The sequence below is a fragment of the Anas platyrhynchos genome, chromosome 6 (assembly GCF_047663525.1).
Source record: "Anas platyrhynchos isolate ZD024472 breed Pekin duck chromosome 6, IASCAAS_PekinDuck_T2T, whole genome shotgun sequence".
Lineage (NCBI taxonomy): Eukaryota > Metazoa > Chordata > Aves > Anseriformes > Anatidae > Anas > Anas platyrhynchos.
In genome coordinates this window covers 16,886,211-16,906,806 of record NC_092592.1, presented here as the reverse complement: position 1 = coordinate 16,906,806, position 20,596 = coordinate 16,886,211, and the positions used below count along the sequence as shown (strand labels likewise).

At 36.7% G+C, this 20,596-nt stretch overlaps 1 protein-coding gene across 4 annotated transcripts in view; it reads right to left on the bottom strand.

Moving 5' to 3' along the window:
* The window catches only part of DLG5 (discs large MAGUK scaffold protein 5), a 107,168-nt gene that overhangs the window by 51,826 nt on the left and 34,746 nt on the right, over positions 1-20,596 (bottom strand). For all 4 annotated transcript variants that reach the window (XM_038181720.2, XM_038181721.2, XM_027460701.3 and 1 more), the window contains exon 2: positions 13,969-14,037. In XM_038181720.2, the coding sequence (XP_038037648.1) occupies positions 13,969-14,037 (69 nt within the window). The remainder of the gene's footprint in view (positions 1-13,968; positions 14,038-20,596) is intronic.

Below are 20,596 nucleotides of genomic sequence, written 5' to 3'. Positions count from 1 at the left end.
CCTTGCTTCCCCCATACTTACAAGTTACCAGAGAGGACAAGTAACTAGCAGTCACAATTGCAAAGACCTCGAAAACTACAACAGTGACAAAGAACTCACAGATGCAAGGTTACTTAGAGAGAAGAGACATGTTCCATGCTTTAAAAAAAAAAAATCATATAGAAAAAAAATATACCAACATAACCCAACAACTGAGAAACTGCTACAGCACAGTAGCAGCTGCTCCTTTAGCCTCACAGACACACTATTCTATGTGCTACCGCTTCTTTTTTTTTTTAAAGATAACTTATCTTTTCATATGTCACAACTTATCAGTCCAGTTCATACAGATTTGACTTGCCAGAACATTATGAGAGATGGGCTTCGTATTAACACCAGTTAAAATGAATACATTACATAAATTGCAACTGGGCAGCATATCAAATTTCCTCTAAGGGGCAGTCATACATTAAAGAGTTTGGTGCGATCTTATTCTGTTTTCTAAATATCAGAGATGAGCAATGAATGATGTCTACTGTCTTCTCAGATACCTCAGATATCAATACAAAGAGGTCTTCTACCTAAGAGATGATAGTCTGATATATTATGTTTCACAACATGCTGACAATTAATTCTCCTCTAATTTTATTTCTACCCATTTTAATCATACACACATGACAGCAAAGATATAGGTTACAAATGTGAAAGTTAAAGTCCTGATGTATACCAGAATTTACTGTATTCTACCCAAAAGAAGTTCTAGAACTACTTGGCATTAGCTTTCTAAGATGTGCCCTAATAGTGCCATTTTTTTTTTTAATGAAACAACAAAAGATCCATTTGTAAAATGATGATCACTGATCTGTCTTTTGAAAGATAAAGAATTTCAGTTACTTCATCTGATCAAGTGCTAATGAGTTGCAAGGATTGACTTTATTATTATTATTATTATTATTCATTTTCTTCCTCTAAATGCAATTCAAGAAGGTATTACAGAATGCAAGAACTCCCTCCAATTTTTAAGTAGAACTACCTGTGCTTAAGTTTCCACACCGAAGTAACTTTAGGGTTATGACTACCATACATATAGCATAAGGATCCTTGTTCTTACTCCCTTCAGCAGCTCCTATAATTCTGTGAAGACAATTTGGGAGCACAGATTTAATTTTAATTTTAGTTTTATATAAAACTAAATTTTATATATATAAATATATAAATATATAAATTTATATAAATTTATATAAAACTAATTTTATATATATAAAATTATATAAACTAATTAATATTAATTTTAATTTTTAATTTTAGCTATTGCAAAACAGTGCATGCAAACAATTTAATAGCAAATGAAGAAATAAAGAACTGCAGGAACAACCTGTCTTCGGTAGAAAGACACAGAGATTTACATTGCTATAAAGAATTCTAAATGGAAGCTGCATTTGAGTTTTTCTCTCACTATTCTATAGTCCCCTCCTCCACCCAGGAGACCCTTCTTCTGTGAGGGCCAAGGATCTCACACTTGAAACACACATCTCCTTTCTTTTTACTATTTTGATTTTCTAAAACAGAAATCATTCTACATAGTTTTTAAGGAAAGATTATGCAGAAACCAAAAATAATAAACATGCACTATCCTAGGTTCATGATGTAAGGAGTAAATAGGGAAAAAAACAAATGCAAAAGTCAAAATGCATATTAACTTGGAACCGTTTGGACATGAGCAGGATCATTTCATAAAGAAGTGAAAAGGTAGACAAACACACTCTAATTCAAGTACTGACAGGCTGCATGGTCTTGGGCAAATTCAGTCCCAAAGCTATGCCAAGCAAGGCAAGGCTGCTTTACATAAAGACAAGCTAGCTAGCCTTAGGAAAGAAGCTTTCTTGACTAATGTGAAACCATTAATCTTAGTACCAGAAATTGTTTTTTCATTGACTCGTCCCTTTTTACATGCACATCAACAAATACCTGCATGTCAAACTCAATGATGATATTGTCAATGTTTAATACCAGCCAAGATTTACATGTAAGTGCTATAAAAATTCAGATCAATGCAATTCATATATTCTCCTTCTTAAACTTAGAAGAAGTCCAAAAAGAATATCATTGTTCAATTTAATCACAACCTTACATTTTCAATAGTTGTACAAAACGTCTAACAATGTTAAATCAAATTTGCGGACACCCCAAAAAGCTTCAGTAAGCTTCTCTTTCATCAGAAAAACTCAATACTCTTCATTTCCTTCAAAAGGGCTTTTATAGCTAGATGCTAAAAGCCCTTTATTGCATCTGACATCCTGATGCAGTGTAAGGAAAGCGACCTGTGCTTCCAGCTTTGTATTCTTTTTCCATCTGACTGCATATTTTACGCAACAGTACTTCCTTTCTGCTCTTTAACTAGACAAACTGGTCTTAAAATGTACAAGCCTAAAGGCTAAATTTCCATTATCCAAATGATGCCACCTTACAGTAACTTACCTGCTTTCTCAGATAACCTGCATTTGTTAAAAAGGATTTACTGTGTGTCTTGCCAAGTACAACTCATTCATCTGCTTCAGTAAGCCTCAAAACTCATTTCTGATGTTAGGTCCACTTTGGCACTGAGAACACAACAGTATGCAAGCCACTTTGCTGGCCAGCCTCCAGGTAAGCTGTGCTCCACTAACACCTGAAACAGCCCTACGCTGGGTGTGCGTTACGGACAAAATAAGTTTTGACTCCAATGCAGTATATGCAGTAAGTCCTGAGTACACGTGAACTTAATCTAAAGCAGATTTCCCAACATATGCTGCATTGAAAAATAAATAAATAAATAAATACATACATACATAAATTTCAATCTGAAGCAATTGTATCTTCCCTAACTGTAGTTCAAACACCTGACTTCACAGAAATCATAAAGATCCATTAACATGGTACATACCAAATAAAATTATTGATGATTTTCCTAATCATCAATGACTGAAGAGATAATACAACCATACAGAAACCACAGCACTGTTAACTTCATTTTCATGTCACCCCCATTATTTTGGTGTGGGGCAGTGCATTCTTTGAAACACACAACATGAAGAGAAATATGACTGTTGTGCTTTTTTTTAACTGACCAAGATGCGTAACACTGAAACAAGAGCATGTTGAGGTAGGAAAATGAGTACCAATGCATGAACAACTATTGTTTGTTTGCTTTGTTTTTAAGAAATACTATGAATATATTTTAAGTTATGATAAAGTCATTAATTTACTCCGAGAATACACTTGTATGAGTGTTAACCAATTCAAAAGGCAATCTACCATAAGCTAACATAATGCTTCAAATTTTACTTGGACTTTTTCACGTCATCTTACAAATTTGTGCTAATTCTTGCTTGCAGGCAATCAGACTAGTCATGGTACACCTGAGCCTTTCTCACTGCTTTCATTCCAAAAAAAAACAACATGGATAGTCAGAATATCATTTCTCTATGGCCTTGTAAATCATGAAAGAACATGTTAATAAAACTAAAAGATTTTGCAAAACAAGACAAAAGATGTGTTGCAAAGTATGACCAATAGGGTTTCTCCCTAAGCTCAGGAAGACCTACGCCAGGTGTAGGAAAATACCAGCTAAAATATTGACTTGCTCTCAGTAATTTACAAGGACTAGAATAGGATTACATAACAAAAGCTATCATTTAGATATATTTCCTCATGTGTATCTTTTGAAGTGGTCTTGAAATAACGGATCAGAACTGCCTTGCAAGTGAAATAATACTTTAATGAAAACAAGCAACAATGCATGGAGGAAGGGAAACTGAAAAGCACAATACTGAACAGTGGAAAGAGTTTCATCTGACAGACAGAAAATTTAACAGGTTATGAAAGCAGCAAAGATCATGTAACGTGCAAGAACAAGAACATAAAACACTTCAGTATTTGCTTTAATACAGAATATAACAAGATAAATCAACTGTCCAGAATATGAAACAAACTTCAGCTTAGATAAACTTAAGACTTAAGAATCTGAAGCAGTGAACCACTGAGCAGTGGTTCTGGAAAGATCAACATGAATGATAATCCCAATCTAATACCCAGTAATTACAAGGAAGGAGAAAAAATACCAGGTATGTCAGTTCAAAAATTCCCTGCAGAACTTTTCTTCAGTAAAATACAACAGAGAATAGAATCTGTAAACCTGTACCATGACCATGAAAATACAGCTGAAGCTTCTGGAGTAGAGCAGCTAAGAGCTCCCTTGTGGGAAAGATCAAACCCTTTGTAAGGCTTACAACCACACAGCAAAAGCATAACTTGGGCTCAAGAACCCCATGCAAACCTGAGCAGGGCAACTGCTAGGGTCAACTACTGCACCCCGACCAAAAGGCTGAGACCTGCCAATACTCACCCCTTCGAGGTTTTTCCTGAGGGGAGTTCTGAGCATCGTTCCACCATACTGTTTTACAGTCCTCAAAGAAAATTGCTGACACCAAAAGGATTTCCTGAATGCACAGACTGATAAAGGGCCTCAGGGAGCAGTAAAGACACCGTGTTCCAGACGTGCTGTCTGGAGTGCAGGAGATGGGTATTCACACATGCTGTATTCCCATTCAAATCATTACAGATGGAATCTTCAGGAATTCCGTAAGTCAGCTGCCAAGCATTAAGAAGATACTGCAGCGAGTGAAATGGCATGAAGTGGTCAGATACTAATTACAGGTTTTCAAGCAGAATCCTCAAGAGACCAAGAAGTAATTCAAACTGATTTATTACAGGCAATGTAAAATAATAAAAATAAAAATAAATCCTTCCTCTCCCAAGACTACATATCAGCAAAGTTAACTTTTTTTTTGTTTTTACTAGTTTTAAAAAAGAGCATCACATCCACTGAACAATTCTTGAGTACTTCTGAAGTGACAGAAGTTGAAAGAACACTGCATGACTACATTTTAACCCATAGCTACAAGGAAATGGATGCCATAAGTCAGCGAGAATACAATGAAGCTGTTCAAAGAACTTAGTACTTAAGAGAAGGTGCTTATTCGTAAACACATTGAAAATCAGGCAAAGAGATTAAGGATAACCTGTATGATTCATGAACCAAACAGAGGAAAATCAAAGGAGAGTGAAGTTACTCTAAGTTTGTGTAAGAGAGTGGTTATTTCATAAGCCATGCTTCCAGTAAACTCAACATGTACTACTCAGATCAAAGGAAAAGCAAATTACATAGGATTTAAATCTATAAAAAGCGGTTTGCCTCAACTGTTGAGGTCAAACTTTACACACAAGAAAAAATGACTTCTGAATAGAGAGTATGACTGGGATGGAGGTAGAAGGTTGAAGTCTGGGATGCCCAAAAGGATCCTGATGTGGTGTACTGGAAGCATTCTTAAGTTTTCTGCATCATTTGTGACTCTTCAGCAGGTGTTGTATTAGCACATGCTGACAAAGGAACAAGTGACAACTGTCCAGGTGTCTTTATCAAATGTAAAGGTTGTGTTTGCATTAGCACAAAACCAAAAAACATCAACAAAAAAGAGATCTACAGGCTGACTGCCAAGGAGGAGAAGCAAAGGGAAGGGAAATGACATTTTCCAGCAATGAAATAGAGTTTATCTTTGAAGGAGTATCATAAACCACACCTGTAATTGAACACTTTCTATGAATACTGAAAACAATTACTTTGTTATGCACAGCTGTACAAAGTGTGAGGCAATAAATAGAAACAATATCAATATAAAGAGACAGCTGTCAAAATGGCCAAGGTGAAATGGTGAAAAGAAAGACTATGCTTTGTTGGGAAGGAATTATTATCAGATGGGAGGGGTGTAATGTTTGCTTTGGAGTAAGAATTAAGGGCCTCAGATTAAGCACTTGAATTGCAATTAGTGAAAAACTACCTGTAAATAGCCTGTCAGGCTGATAAGCTAACAAAGTGTTAAGCAAGGAAACACTGTTGGTTCAAGTCAAATTTGGAAGAGATCAGTGGGGACAGACATATGGAACCTGATGACTACAAGAGAAAGTCATAAAACGATATTGCCGATGATGGCGTTTGTTACAGACGGGAATGGAAATTCACCTAGTAAAAGGCAGCACAGTGATACTAACAGGGTAAGAAAAAAAACACGTAGGACTAAAAGAGTGATACCAGTTGCAAAGAACTGAACAGCTGGAATAATAGCATGGTTTCAGCTGCAAGACAGAGGCTTGAATACATGATGAAGAGTACAGGGAATACAAGATTGACAGCTGCAATCACAACAACTCAGATTTAGATATGGAAATAAGGAAATTATAGAAATGCAGATGGAGAGCCTGTTCCATTCTGGAAATTCACTCATTAATATCTTGGTATAGTTTTGAAAAATGAAACAGAATGTAATGCCATTCTATTCAAAATGCATCATAAAAAAGCATAACGCAGCAGAATGTCCTCAGAGCTATTGCCTGACCCCCAAATGTAACTGCTTGTTTTTCTTTACATGTTTCTCAAAAAAATAAAGATTAAATAAGAACACTGTGCAGCAAGACGGGGACGAAGAATCACTTTTTTTTGAAAGCATTAAAAGAAAACTTCGAAGTTATATTACGTTACTGAGATATTTAAATAATGGCTTGATTCCAGAAACTATAATCCTGTCACGGCAAAACATTGCTTAGGTCAACAGCGTATTACTGGACACTGGGTTTCAAAACTCTTGTAGCATAGACTAAATAAATTCATAGAGACTTTTTTTTTTCAAAGAACGCAAGTCAGAGCAATGGCTTACCTGCCTACCATAAAAAGGGACAAAGGAGCCCGTAAAATAAAAAAATAAGAAAAAAAAAATGGGAAGTCAGGTAGATAATCCATATAGGCACAGAAACTTATTAAGACATTGTGTTACTACCTCCTGTAGCAAACAAATTTGACAATTTCATGCTGAAGTATAAGCAGGGTGGCCTTGGGCTGATGTTACATCATCTACAGGAAATGAGTCAGAACAAGCCTTCCAACCTTCCTTACAGGTCCAAAAAAAATCTGCTGGAATACAGCAAGAGTAAAAATAACTTCACATATTTTAAGAGCATACTTCAAAAATACAACACTTCTAGTCTGGACTGTTTATTCAGTTTGAGTATATCAAGGTAAGGTAAAGAACTCAAGATACATTGTACATATGGTATTCACATAAATTCCCAGTAACTTAATACTCAGAGGAACTATCACTCGGTTCCTCCTAAGTAGCTGGAATTAAGTGACTCAGTAATTAGCATCTCTCTCTCTGTAATGTTACATTTATGGAGGTTTCAGACAATGCTATAAAGTGTGGTAGCTGATACTGTACAGAATACATGCTGTACAGCAAGAAACTGAGACTGAGATTAACCTGACACTAGGAACTTAAAACTATACTACTCTTTGGAAAAAAAAAAAACAAACAGAAATCCAAAATGCACATCTCCTGAATACTTGCACCATTTTGCCTACGTCATCTACTCCTGAACATCAACAGGAACGGTCCCTTGCGCCAGTCTGGCACACTGGCACTAGAGCTGACTTCAGCATACCCTACAAATCACCTCTGACACACAAACTTAGAATAGTTCACGGAACAGCTGAGGTTGGAAAGGAGCTCTGGAGGAGGACATCTGGTCCAACCTCCCTGCTCAAGCAGGGCTGCCTGGCACTGGTTGTCCAAGACTGTGTCATACAAGTTCAGTTCAATGCTTGCTGAACATTTATCTTCAAAATTATACAAGTCAAATGTCTGAGTGCACTATACAAACTGGCACATTATAAAACAAAAAACAACCAAACAAAAGGTTTCTTTATTCTGTGTGCTTTCCCTCTCCATTACCATTACTGGTCAAGTGGGAGATGGGCCAGTGACTGTCACATACAGCTCTGTTACTGGGCTCTATCCAATTCCTAAAGTTAACACTGTTGTTCCGTTCCTGGCACGCCAGGCACTCCATCTCCATAAATAATTATTCTGATGTCAGAGATGCAGGATTGTAGCTCCATTCAGAGAGTCTGCTGGGCACGGGGAGTGGGCAGATGAAGGATGCTTCTATTTACACACAAAAATCTTTGTGACTAACAGAGAGCAAAGAGAAAGGAAATACAAAGAGAGCATGACAATTTAATGAGGATTTATTCCTTTGCAGGGAAAAAGGTGGGGCCAAAGCACAATGGTGGGATGCAGGGATTACAGCAGTTTATATCATAACTCTTTTGGGAATTAATAGCGACACGTCCCCCCCGCCCCCCCCAGTGCTACCAACGCTAGTTCCCATGCACAGCATGAACATTATTAATACAGGGGAAAGAAAAGGAAGGAAATCTAAGGGAACAAATAAAATACTGTCATCTAAACAAATTTTGAATGAAGGAAGAAAGGAAGAAACACAAGAAAAAATTGTAGAGTACAACAGCCTGTCACTCTGTACTGTATTTATGTACAGACTAAACAGACAAAAAGGCAGCTATATCTATGAAGAGCCAATTCTTTCTCCAGGTCTGATACCCTGGCTTCTACTCAACCACTTCTACCATGCGTGGCTGGGATTTCATTCCTGCTGTATCCATCATCCCCTCTAAGCAGGGGAAGGGAAAAAAGCTGGGATAACAGCACAGTGCTTGCTATAGAGTGGCCCTACACTCTTCTGTGAGTCATATCAGTAATTATACATGCTACATCACTCCTTGCTCTCTTCTCAAATCAGGACTAGAACAGCTACTGAAGGCTAAAGATGAAAAAATTCCTTGTGAATATACACCTGCAGCAACACGAGAGGGAGAGGAATTTCACAATCTGGCTCCAAATCCCATCCATTTGTGCGCTTTCCTGTTTTGGGCCAGTGAAAAGTGCATGAAACACTGAAACAGTTACTGTGGTCAGTGAAAGAAAACCTTGCTCTGTTTCAAGAATCCTACCTAACACCTAATCATGAAAAGTATTGCTACTTCGTGGTATAATTGTCAAGAAAATCCTATTTCCCCCCACTCCAAACAAACAAAAACCCCAGCAATAGCAGTATTAAACAGGTCATGCTGTACCTTAGTTTATTGTAAGGAAGTAATAGTGTGAAGGGACTACTTATTGCCATCCGGCTTATCATAAAAACAAAAGGGAAAAAAAAGTTCACATGTTATTTAAAAAGCTAAGAAGGTAGCGAGGAACCTATGCTTAGGCGCATCAAAACCCTTTTAGTAAAATTTCTTCGATACCTACCAAAAATCCCTTACTTTCCTATTGTACCAACATTCCATGTTTACAACAATAATTAAGGCTACTATGGTAATAGAAAAGCTCGTTAATGAAAACAATGACTTTGTAAATTTAAAAATCATGACTCTAACCTAGAAAAACATACAGCGAAGATGTATGGACTTCCCACATGCTTTGAAGAATCACCTTGTGCATATACAGCTCTATCTTAGCAATTCATGCATCTCGCTCTATATTGTTCTTATCTTGGAACTAACTGTTATAAAGCTTAATTTTCTCCCTCAAAAGACCTTTGCCCCACAAAGAGACATTTTTCCTCTTTCACAATTAGTTCTGCATTGGGATACCAAGAGACAGGCGAGGTCATTTTCTTGTCTTCCTGTGGGAACTGCTGCTTCTCTGATGAACGTCACCAGCCTGTCCTGCCCTGAAGGGTCCAAGCGCCTGCCCAGCTGCTGAGAGCCTGCAGACACAGCCACTGAGCATGCAGCAGGACAGAGTTCAAGACACAAACTGAAGCAAGAGAAAACAACCTTGAGGGACATGCACTGATACACTACACTGCACAACGAATGCCTTCCCCATATTAATCTGTACCCTTTAATATCAAAACTGTGAGATGTAACCAGCCTTTTTTCTGACTAAACTTAACAAATAAACAGTTAACTCACTAAGAATAGAATTTTAAAAAGATGAACACTATTACACAAGGAAAACAAAACTAGCAATGGAGCATCTGACATGGACAGAATTAAGCCAACGTAAAGCAAAGGTAGGTAAACCGTGTGCTTATCCATTTATTACATTTTTTTCAAGTACCGTTAGAAAAAAAAAGTCATTCAGCAAGGATTTCCTCCTGCATTCATGAAACGAAGGAGAAAGCTTTGCAGTCTGTTGTAGTGCCAAAGACCTAATAGATTGATCTACAAAAAGTAATTTTCCTTCTCTATTTCACTACTATCAGGTTTGCCTATCCCACAACAAGTACAATCTGCTGATCAATCCTGTTTCTGCATACACGTATCAGAATTAACAACCGTTAGCATCAGTTCACGACCACATGACCACCATTTAGTGTTACTATTCCCACTTTCAGGAGATCAGGATTCCAAGCTATTCATGCCATAAAATATGCACAAAGAAGGTAGAAACTTGTCACAGACAGTGTGTGGAGAGCATTTATACCACTTCCAGCACTGATGCTAATGAGAAAATAGATACTGCAATTTTACAGAGCAAACTACCAGCTTCTGGAACATCTTGAAGAATAATTAAAAAAAAAAAAAAAAGAGGTTGCCCAGAATTCTTACTCTCTCTAGTAATTGTCAGCTCAGGACAATCACCTGAGCAAGAGGTTTTGCCTTCATGAACTTGTCTAGTTGTTTGTCAAGGCCACATCAAATGCAAATACCTGGAGTATCCTCTAGAATGAAGCTCTCTGATTCAAATACAAGTTAGAAGAATTTGTCACGATAGCTTAAGCTGATGCCCATCCAGTTTTGTATTATCCATTCACCTTCCTCAAGCCATTGATGACTTAACAAGCATCTGACATGTCTACGATTGTCCCTTGCAGACCAAAGAAACCCAGAGTATCCAGCTGTTCCCCACATAGCTTCCCCACAGCTGCTCCACAGCTGTGCAGCTGTGCTGCTGCTCTGTGCTTGCTATCCTGTTCTCTTAGAATCAAAGATTCAGAAGCGCAAATAACCCCAGACTTAGGCACACCACAGGTTTACAGTGATAAAACCATCTTTCCTCTTCTTCCTTTCCAAATTCTAACACCATGTTTGCTTTGACTGAGGTTGAACACACACCTTCGTCAATTTGTCTTTTAAGAACTGCCCTAGAACTATTTTAGTCCTTAGATCAAGGTCTTTTTTTTTTTTTTTTCCTGAAATATGCTTCTTACTATATACATCAGCTCCATAAATTAACTCAAAATCAGCATAGCTGTAAAACTGATAGAATCATCTAAATTTCACAACATCCTGTCTTACTTGGAACTATTTCAGAAAAACATCATTTAACTGACAATGCTGGCAGCAGAAACTGCCTACAACAATAGCTAGGATTATTAAGACTGGAAATAAAAGATGAAGCATAAGGACATAATTCTTCTCTATTTAGTTTTATGAACGAGAGACCAAAGACTACAAAATTGTGGATCATCTCTCCTAGTTGAAGATGCTAAGATAGACTCTCTGCTTCTTTACCTGGACTAAATTAGCATCTATAATACAGTTCTAATTTTCTCTGAAAGGTCAAATTTCCAACTTGCTTGACAAACAGTAAACTAGGCACATCAGAAACAAAAATTCGTTAAATGCTAAATGATAATGTGTTTTGAACCCAGAAAAAAAAAAAAAAGATCCCCTCTCTGCCATACAAGGAACAAATACGTGAGTAGAGAAATGTAAATATTCTTTTATATGCATATGTGTGCACATACCTATCCATTGTCCAACGATACACTTCAAACCTTGTATTGTCTCCAAACTATGAGCTATTTACCTTTTTATACCAATGCATTCATTTCATGGGCAAAAAACTTATTTCCACTGCCCAACATGGTGGAGAGCAGTGGTGGAAGGCAGATGCATGTAACATTCCTGAAACACTGAAACAACTCACTATCTGTTGGGATTCCATCCAAGAAGTCCTAACAAGCCTTCAGGGAGCTGGCACACAAACATTTTCAGTTATGATGGCTTGTCACTCAACGGATCAGTCAGTATCCAAATAACCTGACTACAGCTTTGAAGTGACTTGCAAACATCTATTAGGACATGTTGGCTACTAAGCAGAGAAAATTTGCTATTGATATTAGACCACATTAAAAATATTATCTCTTGTAGAACAAGATATGAGGGAGAGAAAATGATTGGGAAAGAAGAATGATATTCAAGACTAACAAGTCTATAACCAGGCTATAAAACAAACATGCCAGCTTCAAACAAGGAAATCCCCTGGCTGTTAATGTATTAAATATTAAATACCCAATTTAATTTAATCATTTGATAACAACAAAAGCATGGAAATGACATATTTTGTTTAAGAATGATCACTTTTTTCTTGTTATAAATAACTTGTACCACTGCACACACCAAAGGTATGTGCACTTCCAAGGATAACACTTCCAAGGATAGCTCTGAAGGTACAATATACAGGCCAGTTATTTAGTATGCACTTCAATATTTTCAAATATGAAATGAACAAAACAGTTTCAAAATAATTCAGTTCTGATTCATATATGGGAATAAAGGAAATTTCAGAAGTAAAATGCCAAATTCTAAATAAATGTGCAGAAACAGGAAAGCAAGAGTCCTGCACTTGCATAAGGTACAGAAAATCAGTAAAATGGAAAACAGAGGCTATATACATGTAACATGCAAATGGTAACAGTTAAAGCAAAAGTTCTCTCCATGGCAGCAAATACTAGCTGTTAATCTATCTAGCTTTACTTCCAAATTTATAAAATATCAGGTACAAAGGATCAACTATGTGCATTCATGAAGTTATAAAACTCGAAAAAAAAAAAAAAAAAAAAAACAACAAGCTTAGGCATTCCCTTCCTTTATTAAAGTTGGGAACATGGGACTAGAAAGGACCACCTGCATCCTCTCATATTTCAAGCATTATTTCATCTAATTATTTCACAGACTTAATAGTATTTCACCTTTGAAGAACTTCCTTTGGAAGGCTCTTTCTGCAAAAAGAAAAAACAATCTAAAGCTTAGAAACTTTCTTCTCTTCCTACTTACAGATCATCCCCTTCTCCAGCCCCCCCCATTCATTTTTTTTTAAATAACTCAAATCATACCCTTCTTTCAGGTAGCACAGAAGTGTGACCTTGATAAAAATCAGACCAACGTGTCACTGCTTCCCATACATTCAGAAAATAGTTCAATCAACCCTAAAATCTTGTTCCTGCATGTTGGAGTTAAAAGTTCACTTCAATGACTGCAACAGATGTCTGCACACATCCTTAAACAGACAACTGACTTGCCTGGTGCTGTCAGGGAACTCCACGGATGCCTGACACTACGATGGAACTTGAAATATGCAAAACCATACATTCCCTATCCAAGACCAATGACTTTTACATGGATTTCACTATAAAATTATAAGTAAATAGGAAGATTAACGGCCCATATGTCTACTCTGAGATCATCTTGTTGTTAGAGGGCTTTTGTCCACATTCCTTTTTCCTCCAGTTTTCTTTTTTCTTTCCCAATAGCTTTAAAAACGCAAAAGATGAAGCAACTCATTACACTCAGGTTAAAAAAAAAAAAAAAAAAGGAAATAAAACAAAATAAAAGAAAAAAGGTAGCTTGCAGCCACTCACAAGAATGCTCAAATACTATTAGCTAAGATCGTAGCCTTTTAATTTCTGTGATGCTTTTTATCATTTATATAACCATATGCATCCACATATATAAATGCCTGTAATTGTATGTATTTATATATATACACACTAGACTTGTAAAAACATTGCCATTTCTACATCATTTTACTCAGTAACTTGGAGTATAGTAATATAATTTGATGTATCCAAACATCATAGATTTTATTGGCAACAACTGCATACAGATACAAAAATGCTTCAGTTGCACTACACAATATGGATATATTTTTCCCTCATCAAGATGCATAGCTCTATCATATAGTTCAACTTCTTTGATGCTATGAGTTGAAGCCCTCCACCCTTCACAAAGACAATTTGGTGAAAACCATGTTATCCCAGCTCCCAAAAAACTTGCTTATCAAGTTCTTAAATTAATCCTTTACTCACCGATGCTACTCAGAGAACTGCTGCTTTCAGAATCAGAAGGCATTATGGACAGCACACTGTAAGTAGATCCTAAAATGAGAAAAAGACAAACAGTGTTACCACTACTTCTCTTTTCTTCTCCCCAGATCAAGCTAACAATTTGTTTTCTTGGCACTGAATTAGATTTTTATGCATTAATAACATTTGTGCTCTCTAATAGGAAATGGATAACTTGTAAATAAACATCACAGTACACACCAAATAGGAAATTATTCCAGGTGAAATGGTAAAACTGAATTCGGAAGAAAAAAAATGAACTAAAACAATGAGTATTTCTGACAGTGAAAATACAAAGTTTATTCTCTGAAACATTAAGATTGAGCAGTGTCTGATGATCATCAGAATCTACTTTGATTACTTGTCTTTTAATGAGCCAAATTCAACTTGATCATCTTACTGATTTGTATTCCTTTCTTCACTTTGAAATATAATTTAATTAGTAAATAAGTTTTACTTGCATACACGTGCAACTTCAAGTATCTGATCCCAAAAGCAACTGGAACTAACTTGTCACTGATGATAATGAAAGCTTTTTTCCCCCCCCCCCCCCCACATAATTTGATCAACAGACAGAGTTGTCTTTCATTTTAGTTGATTTAAAAGTATGCTAAGCTTGACTTCCTAGAAGAACTGAAAAAACAGGTCCTAGTTAAAACCTTAACAACTAAACAGCTCCACCAACCCTCACAAACAATACGAGCATCCCATAGTAAAGGAAAGGGAATCATTTCGTAGCTAAGTGATTTGAAATCTGGTCCATTTCCAGCCACAACCAGCACATGAGCTCAAGAATGAAATGAATATATTCAGGAGCTGTCTTTCCTATAGTCCTCCTTTCTATGTTTCATCATTTGTTTCCTCCAATCTTTTTGAAATTAAGAAATGAAAGGTGAGAAGCATCACATGAAACACATGGATCTACCTTTCAAATGGATTAAATAAAGTACAGCTTTAGCTCATCTCCTGTGCTTCTTCAGGAAAAAACTAACACCTATCATCATAGTACCAGATAAAGGAAAGACAAGAAGTGATGAAGAGAAGCTAACCAACAACACAAGCAATAACAGTAAAATCAACTGAAAAAAACACACTTAGGGCCAGATTCTCAGCCAGTAAAATTTGGATGGACCCTCAGTTTCAATGTTTGCTATCTCAACAAAGAATCAGGCTCCCCAATTTGATTAAAGGGACAATGGCTAGGCAAACGCCAAGTTAAACTCCTTCCAAACAAATCCCTTGGTTTTACTAGCAGACATTGCTCCAATAAGTACAAAAAAAAAAAAGAACTGGATCATGAAATACACTGTTCCACCTGACACACTCCTGTAAATAATGATTCAAAATACATTGGTCACAAATAATTCTAGTTGATTATACAGGATGTAAGGGCTTATTTTTGCTTTGGCTTGCTCTGGTTTTTAAATAAAACCTGACAAGCACCACACTGACACACCAGCTTCAGGAAGAAGTCTGCTGTGTATTTCTGCTTCCATTTGAACCATTTTCAGATAACAATTTAAGCTGTTTCTAATTAATTAGTGCTTATTAAAAGCAAAATAATTTTGTCATTAATTAAAATCAACGTCTGCCTGTTCTAAACTCAGATTTCTTGTAGTATGAGCTGGAATGATTAGAGACAAAGGGGAAGCTGAAGAAAGCAGATCGATGTATTAAACAAAGGAACACATATTTACAACAGACAATGTGTGTCAAGATCATATTAGAACTGCATGGGACTCAAAGACAATGAAATCGCGTGCCAAGAAGTGAGACATGATTACACTCAGCAACTTAAAATCACTCACTTCCTCTAAAAGCTTACATAGGAATCCCGCATGGAAACAGAGTTCAAGTGATTGTTAGCTGCTGCTGCTTCTTTTTAGGCATGTAGAAAGAAAATGTTTCCATGACAGATAATGTGATTAAGTGCTCTCCTCTTCCTTCAGGATATTTGCAAAAAGACCAACTGCCACAACCATAATGAAAAGGATGGAAAGCATTGGAGTTTTGTAAAACCAAATTTACAAATAATCCATTGACTATTTTGTGAATGGACAGGATGTCTCTAGGTACCCAAATAAGTATCTGCAATACTGTTTTAAGTATGGTAGATCAAACTTACATGATCTGCATTTTGCCTCTAGCTCTGTCTCAGTTTTTCTGTGCAATCTGTATAAGTCATGTATTTGGTACATCTCAGTTTCCCACCTTTAAATATTTAATTTGAGGATAAACTGATCAAGATGGAAAGCTCTGAAGATAGCTTGCTACATGTGCTGTACAAAGATGAAGCAAAATAAAATTATGCACAGCCTTTTCTACCTGACACCTCAGTCTGATTTTCTCTACAGTCAGATTTAAGAATCAACATGAAAATTTTAACAGACTTAAGATATATTCTAGTGCTTAGCATCTATCATCTCAAGTTTTAAAAATGGATCACATTACGTTTAGACATTGATTGATAACACCAGTTTAAAGTAATTACTACTATAAATCTGCATATAATGATTAGCTGTAGAGTTTGTCTTTCAGAAAAATACAGTAACTCTTGTAAAAGCACTTGATATTAGAATATAACTACAGCACCTATATAGCACCCACAAAGCGAAAGAAGCCATACACTAATTAACACCGAGGCTGTAAGAAAAATCAACAAGGTGACATTCCGCAGCTGTCTTACATGTGTAACTATACTTTATTACTAAAGCCATGAACTACATTTCCCACACAACTTGGGTCAATGACAATTTTTCCAGAACAGTATCTTATTTTCCCCTTACATTTTTATGTCAACATTCTGTTTCACATGCATACTTTCAAATGATGTTCAACGGATTTCCACTGTTCAACAGATATGTCTTAAGTTACACTTGCCTATATTTGTTTATTTTAATTCACAAATTGATGAGGAAGGAGGAGGGGAAATCCACATAAGTAGTAGCAGAAAGAGAAATATATTCTGAAAATGAGTGGGCTTTTCGTGTACCTTTAAAAAAAAAAAAAATACTGGATAGAACTCCTTGATATGTAATCAAGGATTACAGCACTTTTCATATTTTAACAGTAATGTAAACAACATAAAAACTTGGATCCATTGTCCATAACATAAAATGCTTAAATTGCACATCAATGATTTTGCAAGCTGATCTGAAACAGATACTTAAACTACTCTCATCATCTGAGCTGATCTTGTTTTTATTTATCTTCAAGAGTACTAATCCCTTCTGTCCTCATTCTCTGAATTAAAAGCTAAAGCCAAAACTTAAAGAAAGTCAAATTCTGCTCTCTGGAATAGATAGAAAAGTTTTGTGAAGCTGACTTCATCAAAGCAGGACTTATGACTGTTTCCAGCAATGTTCTTAAAACATCAGTTCAGATTTTGAAATGCAAGATATGGCATGCATGATACATTATCACAGAAAATGTGAGAAGTGTGAAAACGGGAGGAATCACCAGCCCCATTCGTAATTCCTCACTATTAACACCCCAGCCCCCCAAAATCCAGTAGCACTGTTGATCGTGTTTCCAAGCTGTTTGCGGGGATGTCTGGATTTTCTAACTACACAAGTTATGAGTTCATTATTTCTAACATGCCATCGTCATCATTATCAGCAATATTAAATGTCAGAAACAATTACTAGATAACTCAGTATAGCTTTCATATTATTAAAATTAATTTTTAGCTGTTAAACTGAAACATATCCACGTATTAAATTCATGCTCAATTAGCACCATAGTTTACATGATCAGAAGTATTTGAAAACAGTCCTCAAGAGCATTTCCCCACCCTGTAGGTTGCTTCCTCACATGATATAGGAAAATGCTCCTAATCACTCCAACAGAAATTTAGATACAGAGAAAAGGCAAGAAAAAATGCATAGGCAAGATTTTATAACCAAAAAGCACTACATGATCTATTCATGAGCTCTCCTCACTGAGCAAACTGTTCTCCTCTTTATTTGAAATTCTTCAACTTTTTGGCTGTCCATCTTGTCAGACTGCACAAGGAGTAACATCGGAATACAAAAGCACCAAGAACCAGTGAGTACATTAAGTTAATATTGAAAATGCTTCACATCTGGGGGTTTGCATGCCTTTCACCATACTTGTCCAAGTATCTGCCTTTTATATGTTTCCCATAGTATTTATCACACGTGCCACAGTCTCCCAGCACACAAACTTATTATATCAAATGTCAATTCACTGACTCAAGTTCAAAATTGCAGCTTGAAGTAGAAAGATATTAGATAAACACAGTACATTTTGCTTGTACTTCATTAAAAAAAGCGACCAGACATATACAGATACACATTCAAAAAGAAGAAAAGCCCATGCTCGCCTTTGCATGGCAGACTTGCTTTTTTTTTGTGTGTGTTTTTATTTGTTTGTTTGTTATGTTTTTTTCCTATTTTGCTCAACCAGATTGAGCTTCTTATTAGTTCCTGGCTACAATAAGCAGCTTTCAAAGAACAGAGCAATTTAGTAACTGCTACATTACATACACAAAAATTTCAAGAATACCATTTCCTTCTATCTTACACAATTACAACACGTCGAAAGTCTTCAAATTGTTGCTGTTCTTATGAAGTTTGATGGGAGGAAGACCACTTAAAAAATTGGAAATTGAGGAACAGAACTAAGAACTAACAAAACTACTTGCTTAGCTGAGGAAGTCACACATAAGCTGAAAGCTAGCTTTGCTACGACTGTGTAGAGCCTTCTCTTCTTCCAGAGAGCATACCAACCAGCTCTGCTCACGGCCCTATAACAAATACTGTACTGGAAGGGATTACAGCAGCAAAAAAAAAAAAGATACAGGGGACTCAGTTTTCTCTAAATTCATCTCGTGTGTCATTAATACTTACTTTTCCCCCCAGAATGTATGTTTTACTCTCCAATACTTACAAAGTTAATAGATAAAATTCAACTGAAAGAGAGTTTTTGTCAAGTCTAAAGGCTATTTTACTTTCTAAAGTTTCCTATGCTGAGTAAGTGTGTAGGAATAAGAATAATTACTCCCTCAAATATACACCTTAAGCACAGAGCCAGAGAGGTGGGTCTACTGAAGCCGCTTCAGTATGAAGAGCCAGGCTCTAATTCACAGAACATGGGGTGCTTCATCCCTCAAGATGTAGAGTGCTCTGATTTGAGCTACACAGCCCCTGGCATGTAACCCATCTTTAAAGGATTCTATTCCCAATCTGCAATACTGCTGACTCTAAATTCATTACCCTTCCCAACTAGAACACTTAGCGCTGCAGGACTCAGCCTAGAAAGGCTGCTTTGCCCACACAAGGTTTTTCACTACACCTCTACTTTTAGGATGTCATTAAACAACTCCTCATGTTCCCCTGCTGCCAGTTTCCACTGTTAATTAACTCTGCTCTTCCTCCCACCTCCCTTCCCAGTGCTGCGGCCACCAGCTGATTTGGCTCCTTGTCAGCAAGGGCTGTTTCTGACGGGGGTCCAGCACACCGGATGGAGGGCAGCAGGACAAATATTTGTTTATCCACATCTCAGGCGCACCAAGCTCAACTGACTTTGGCAGGACTCCTACTTGCTGTGGGGGAGCAAAAAACTTTGATTAAAACTGGAAATGACCCAGATTACAGTGTTTTCATTGCTTTTCACGTTACAACAAGCAAAACTGCCCAAGGAGCTGAAGACCACATGGATCTGCCACGGTCTGTCTCTGAGGCTACTCCTCTCTTGGAAGCCTGCACAGCCAGGTTTGTCAGAAACCATAAAATGCAGTCATCTCTTGCTAGTTGTGTGACATTCAGACCTTATATCCTATTTAAGGTGTCGTGTGAGGTCAGGATTTTCGCTTCTGTCCATGTCACCTTCACTTTTGATGCTTTGTAGCCATTTACCTTTAAGGATAAGAGTAACTCCAAAACCAAAAGGCACTCAACTTCACAGTAAAGGTAAAACAGTAGCAGAGGTCAGATCAGCAAAAGCTTGCTCTCTTCTCCCATCTGCTTTTAAACACACTTTTATCATTTATTCATCATACCCACAATTCACAAACACTGTGCCTGGAAGCATAAAATACTCTCTTATTTTTAGGACAGTATGAAAACAACAACAAATAAAAAGCCATTTAATGGCTTTTTTTTTTAAAAAAAAAAAAAAAAAGAATGAAGCAGAATAAAATTTATCATTTTGATTTCTCAGATACCTCAGACTATAATAATTTTGCATAGACAGTGAAAGTCAAGGCATTTATTCTCCTTTTACAACTGAGACAATATTTTACAACAACATATTTAAGATGACAAAAATATAGTTTTGGAAAAGACATACTTTAGAGATTAGGCTATTTTTCCATTAGAAAAGATAAAGAATAAACTCTTATTAAGGACAGAACAGTTCACACACGTAAAAATCAGTGGCAGTGACAGAATAACAGATCAGGCTGATTGTAATGTAATGTGACAGTTTCTGTGCAGCTTGAGATCCAGAAAAGTTAAGTAACTTGCCTGAGGCCAGAGACATCAGTAAGCAGCCCTGAGTTCAGATGCTCAAGTTCCAAGCCATCAGTCATGTAATTAAGTACAACATCCGATGTTCAGGTGTTAGAAAC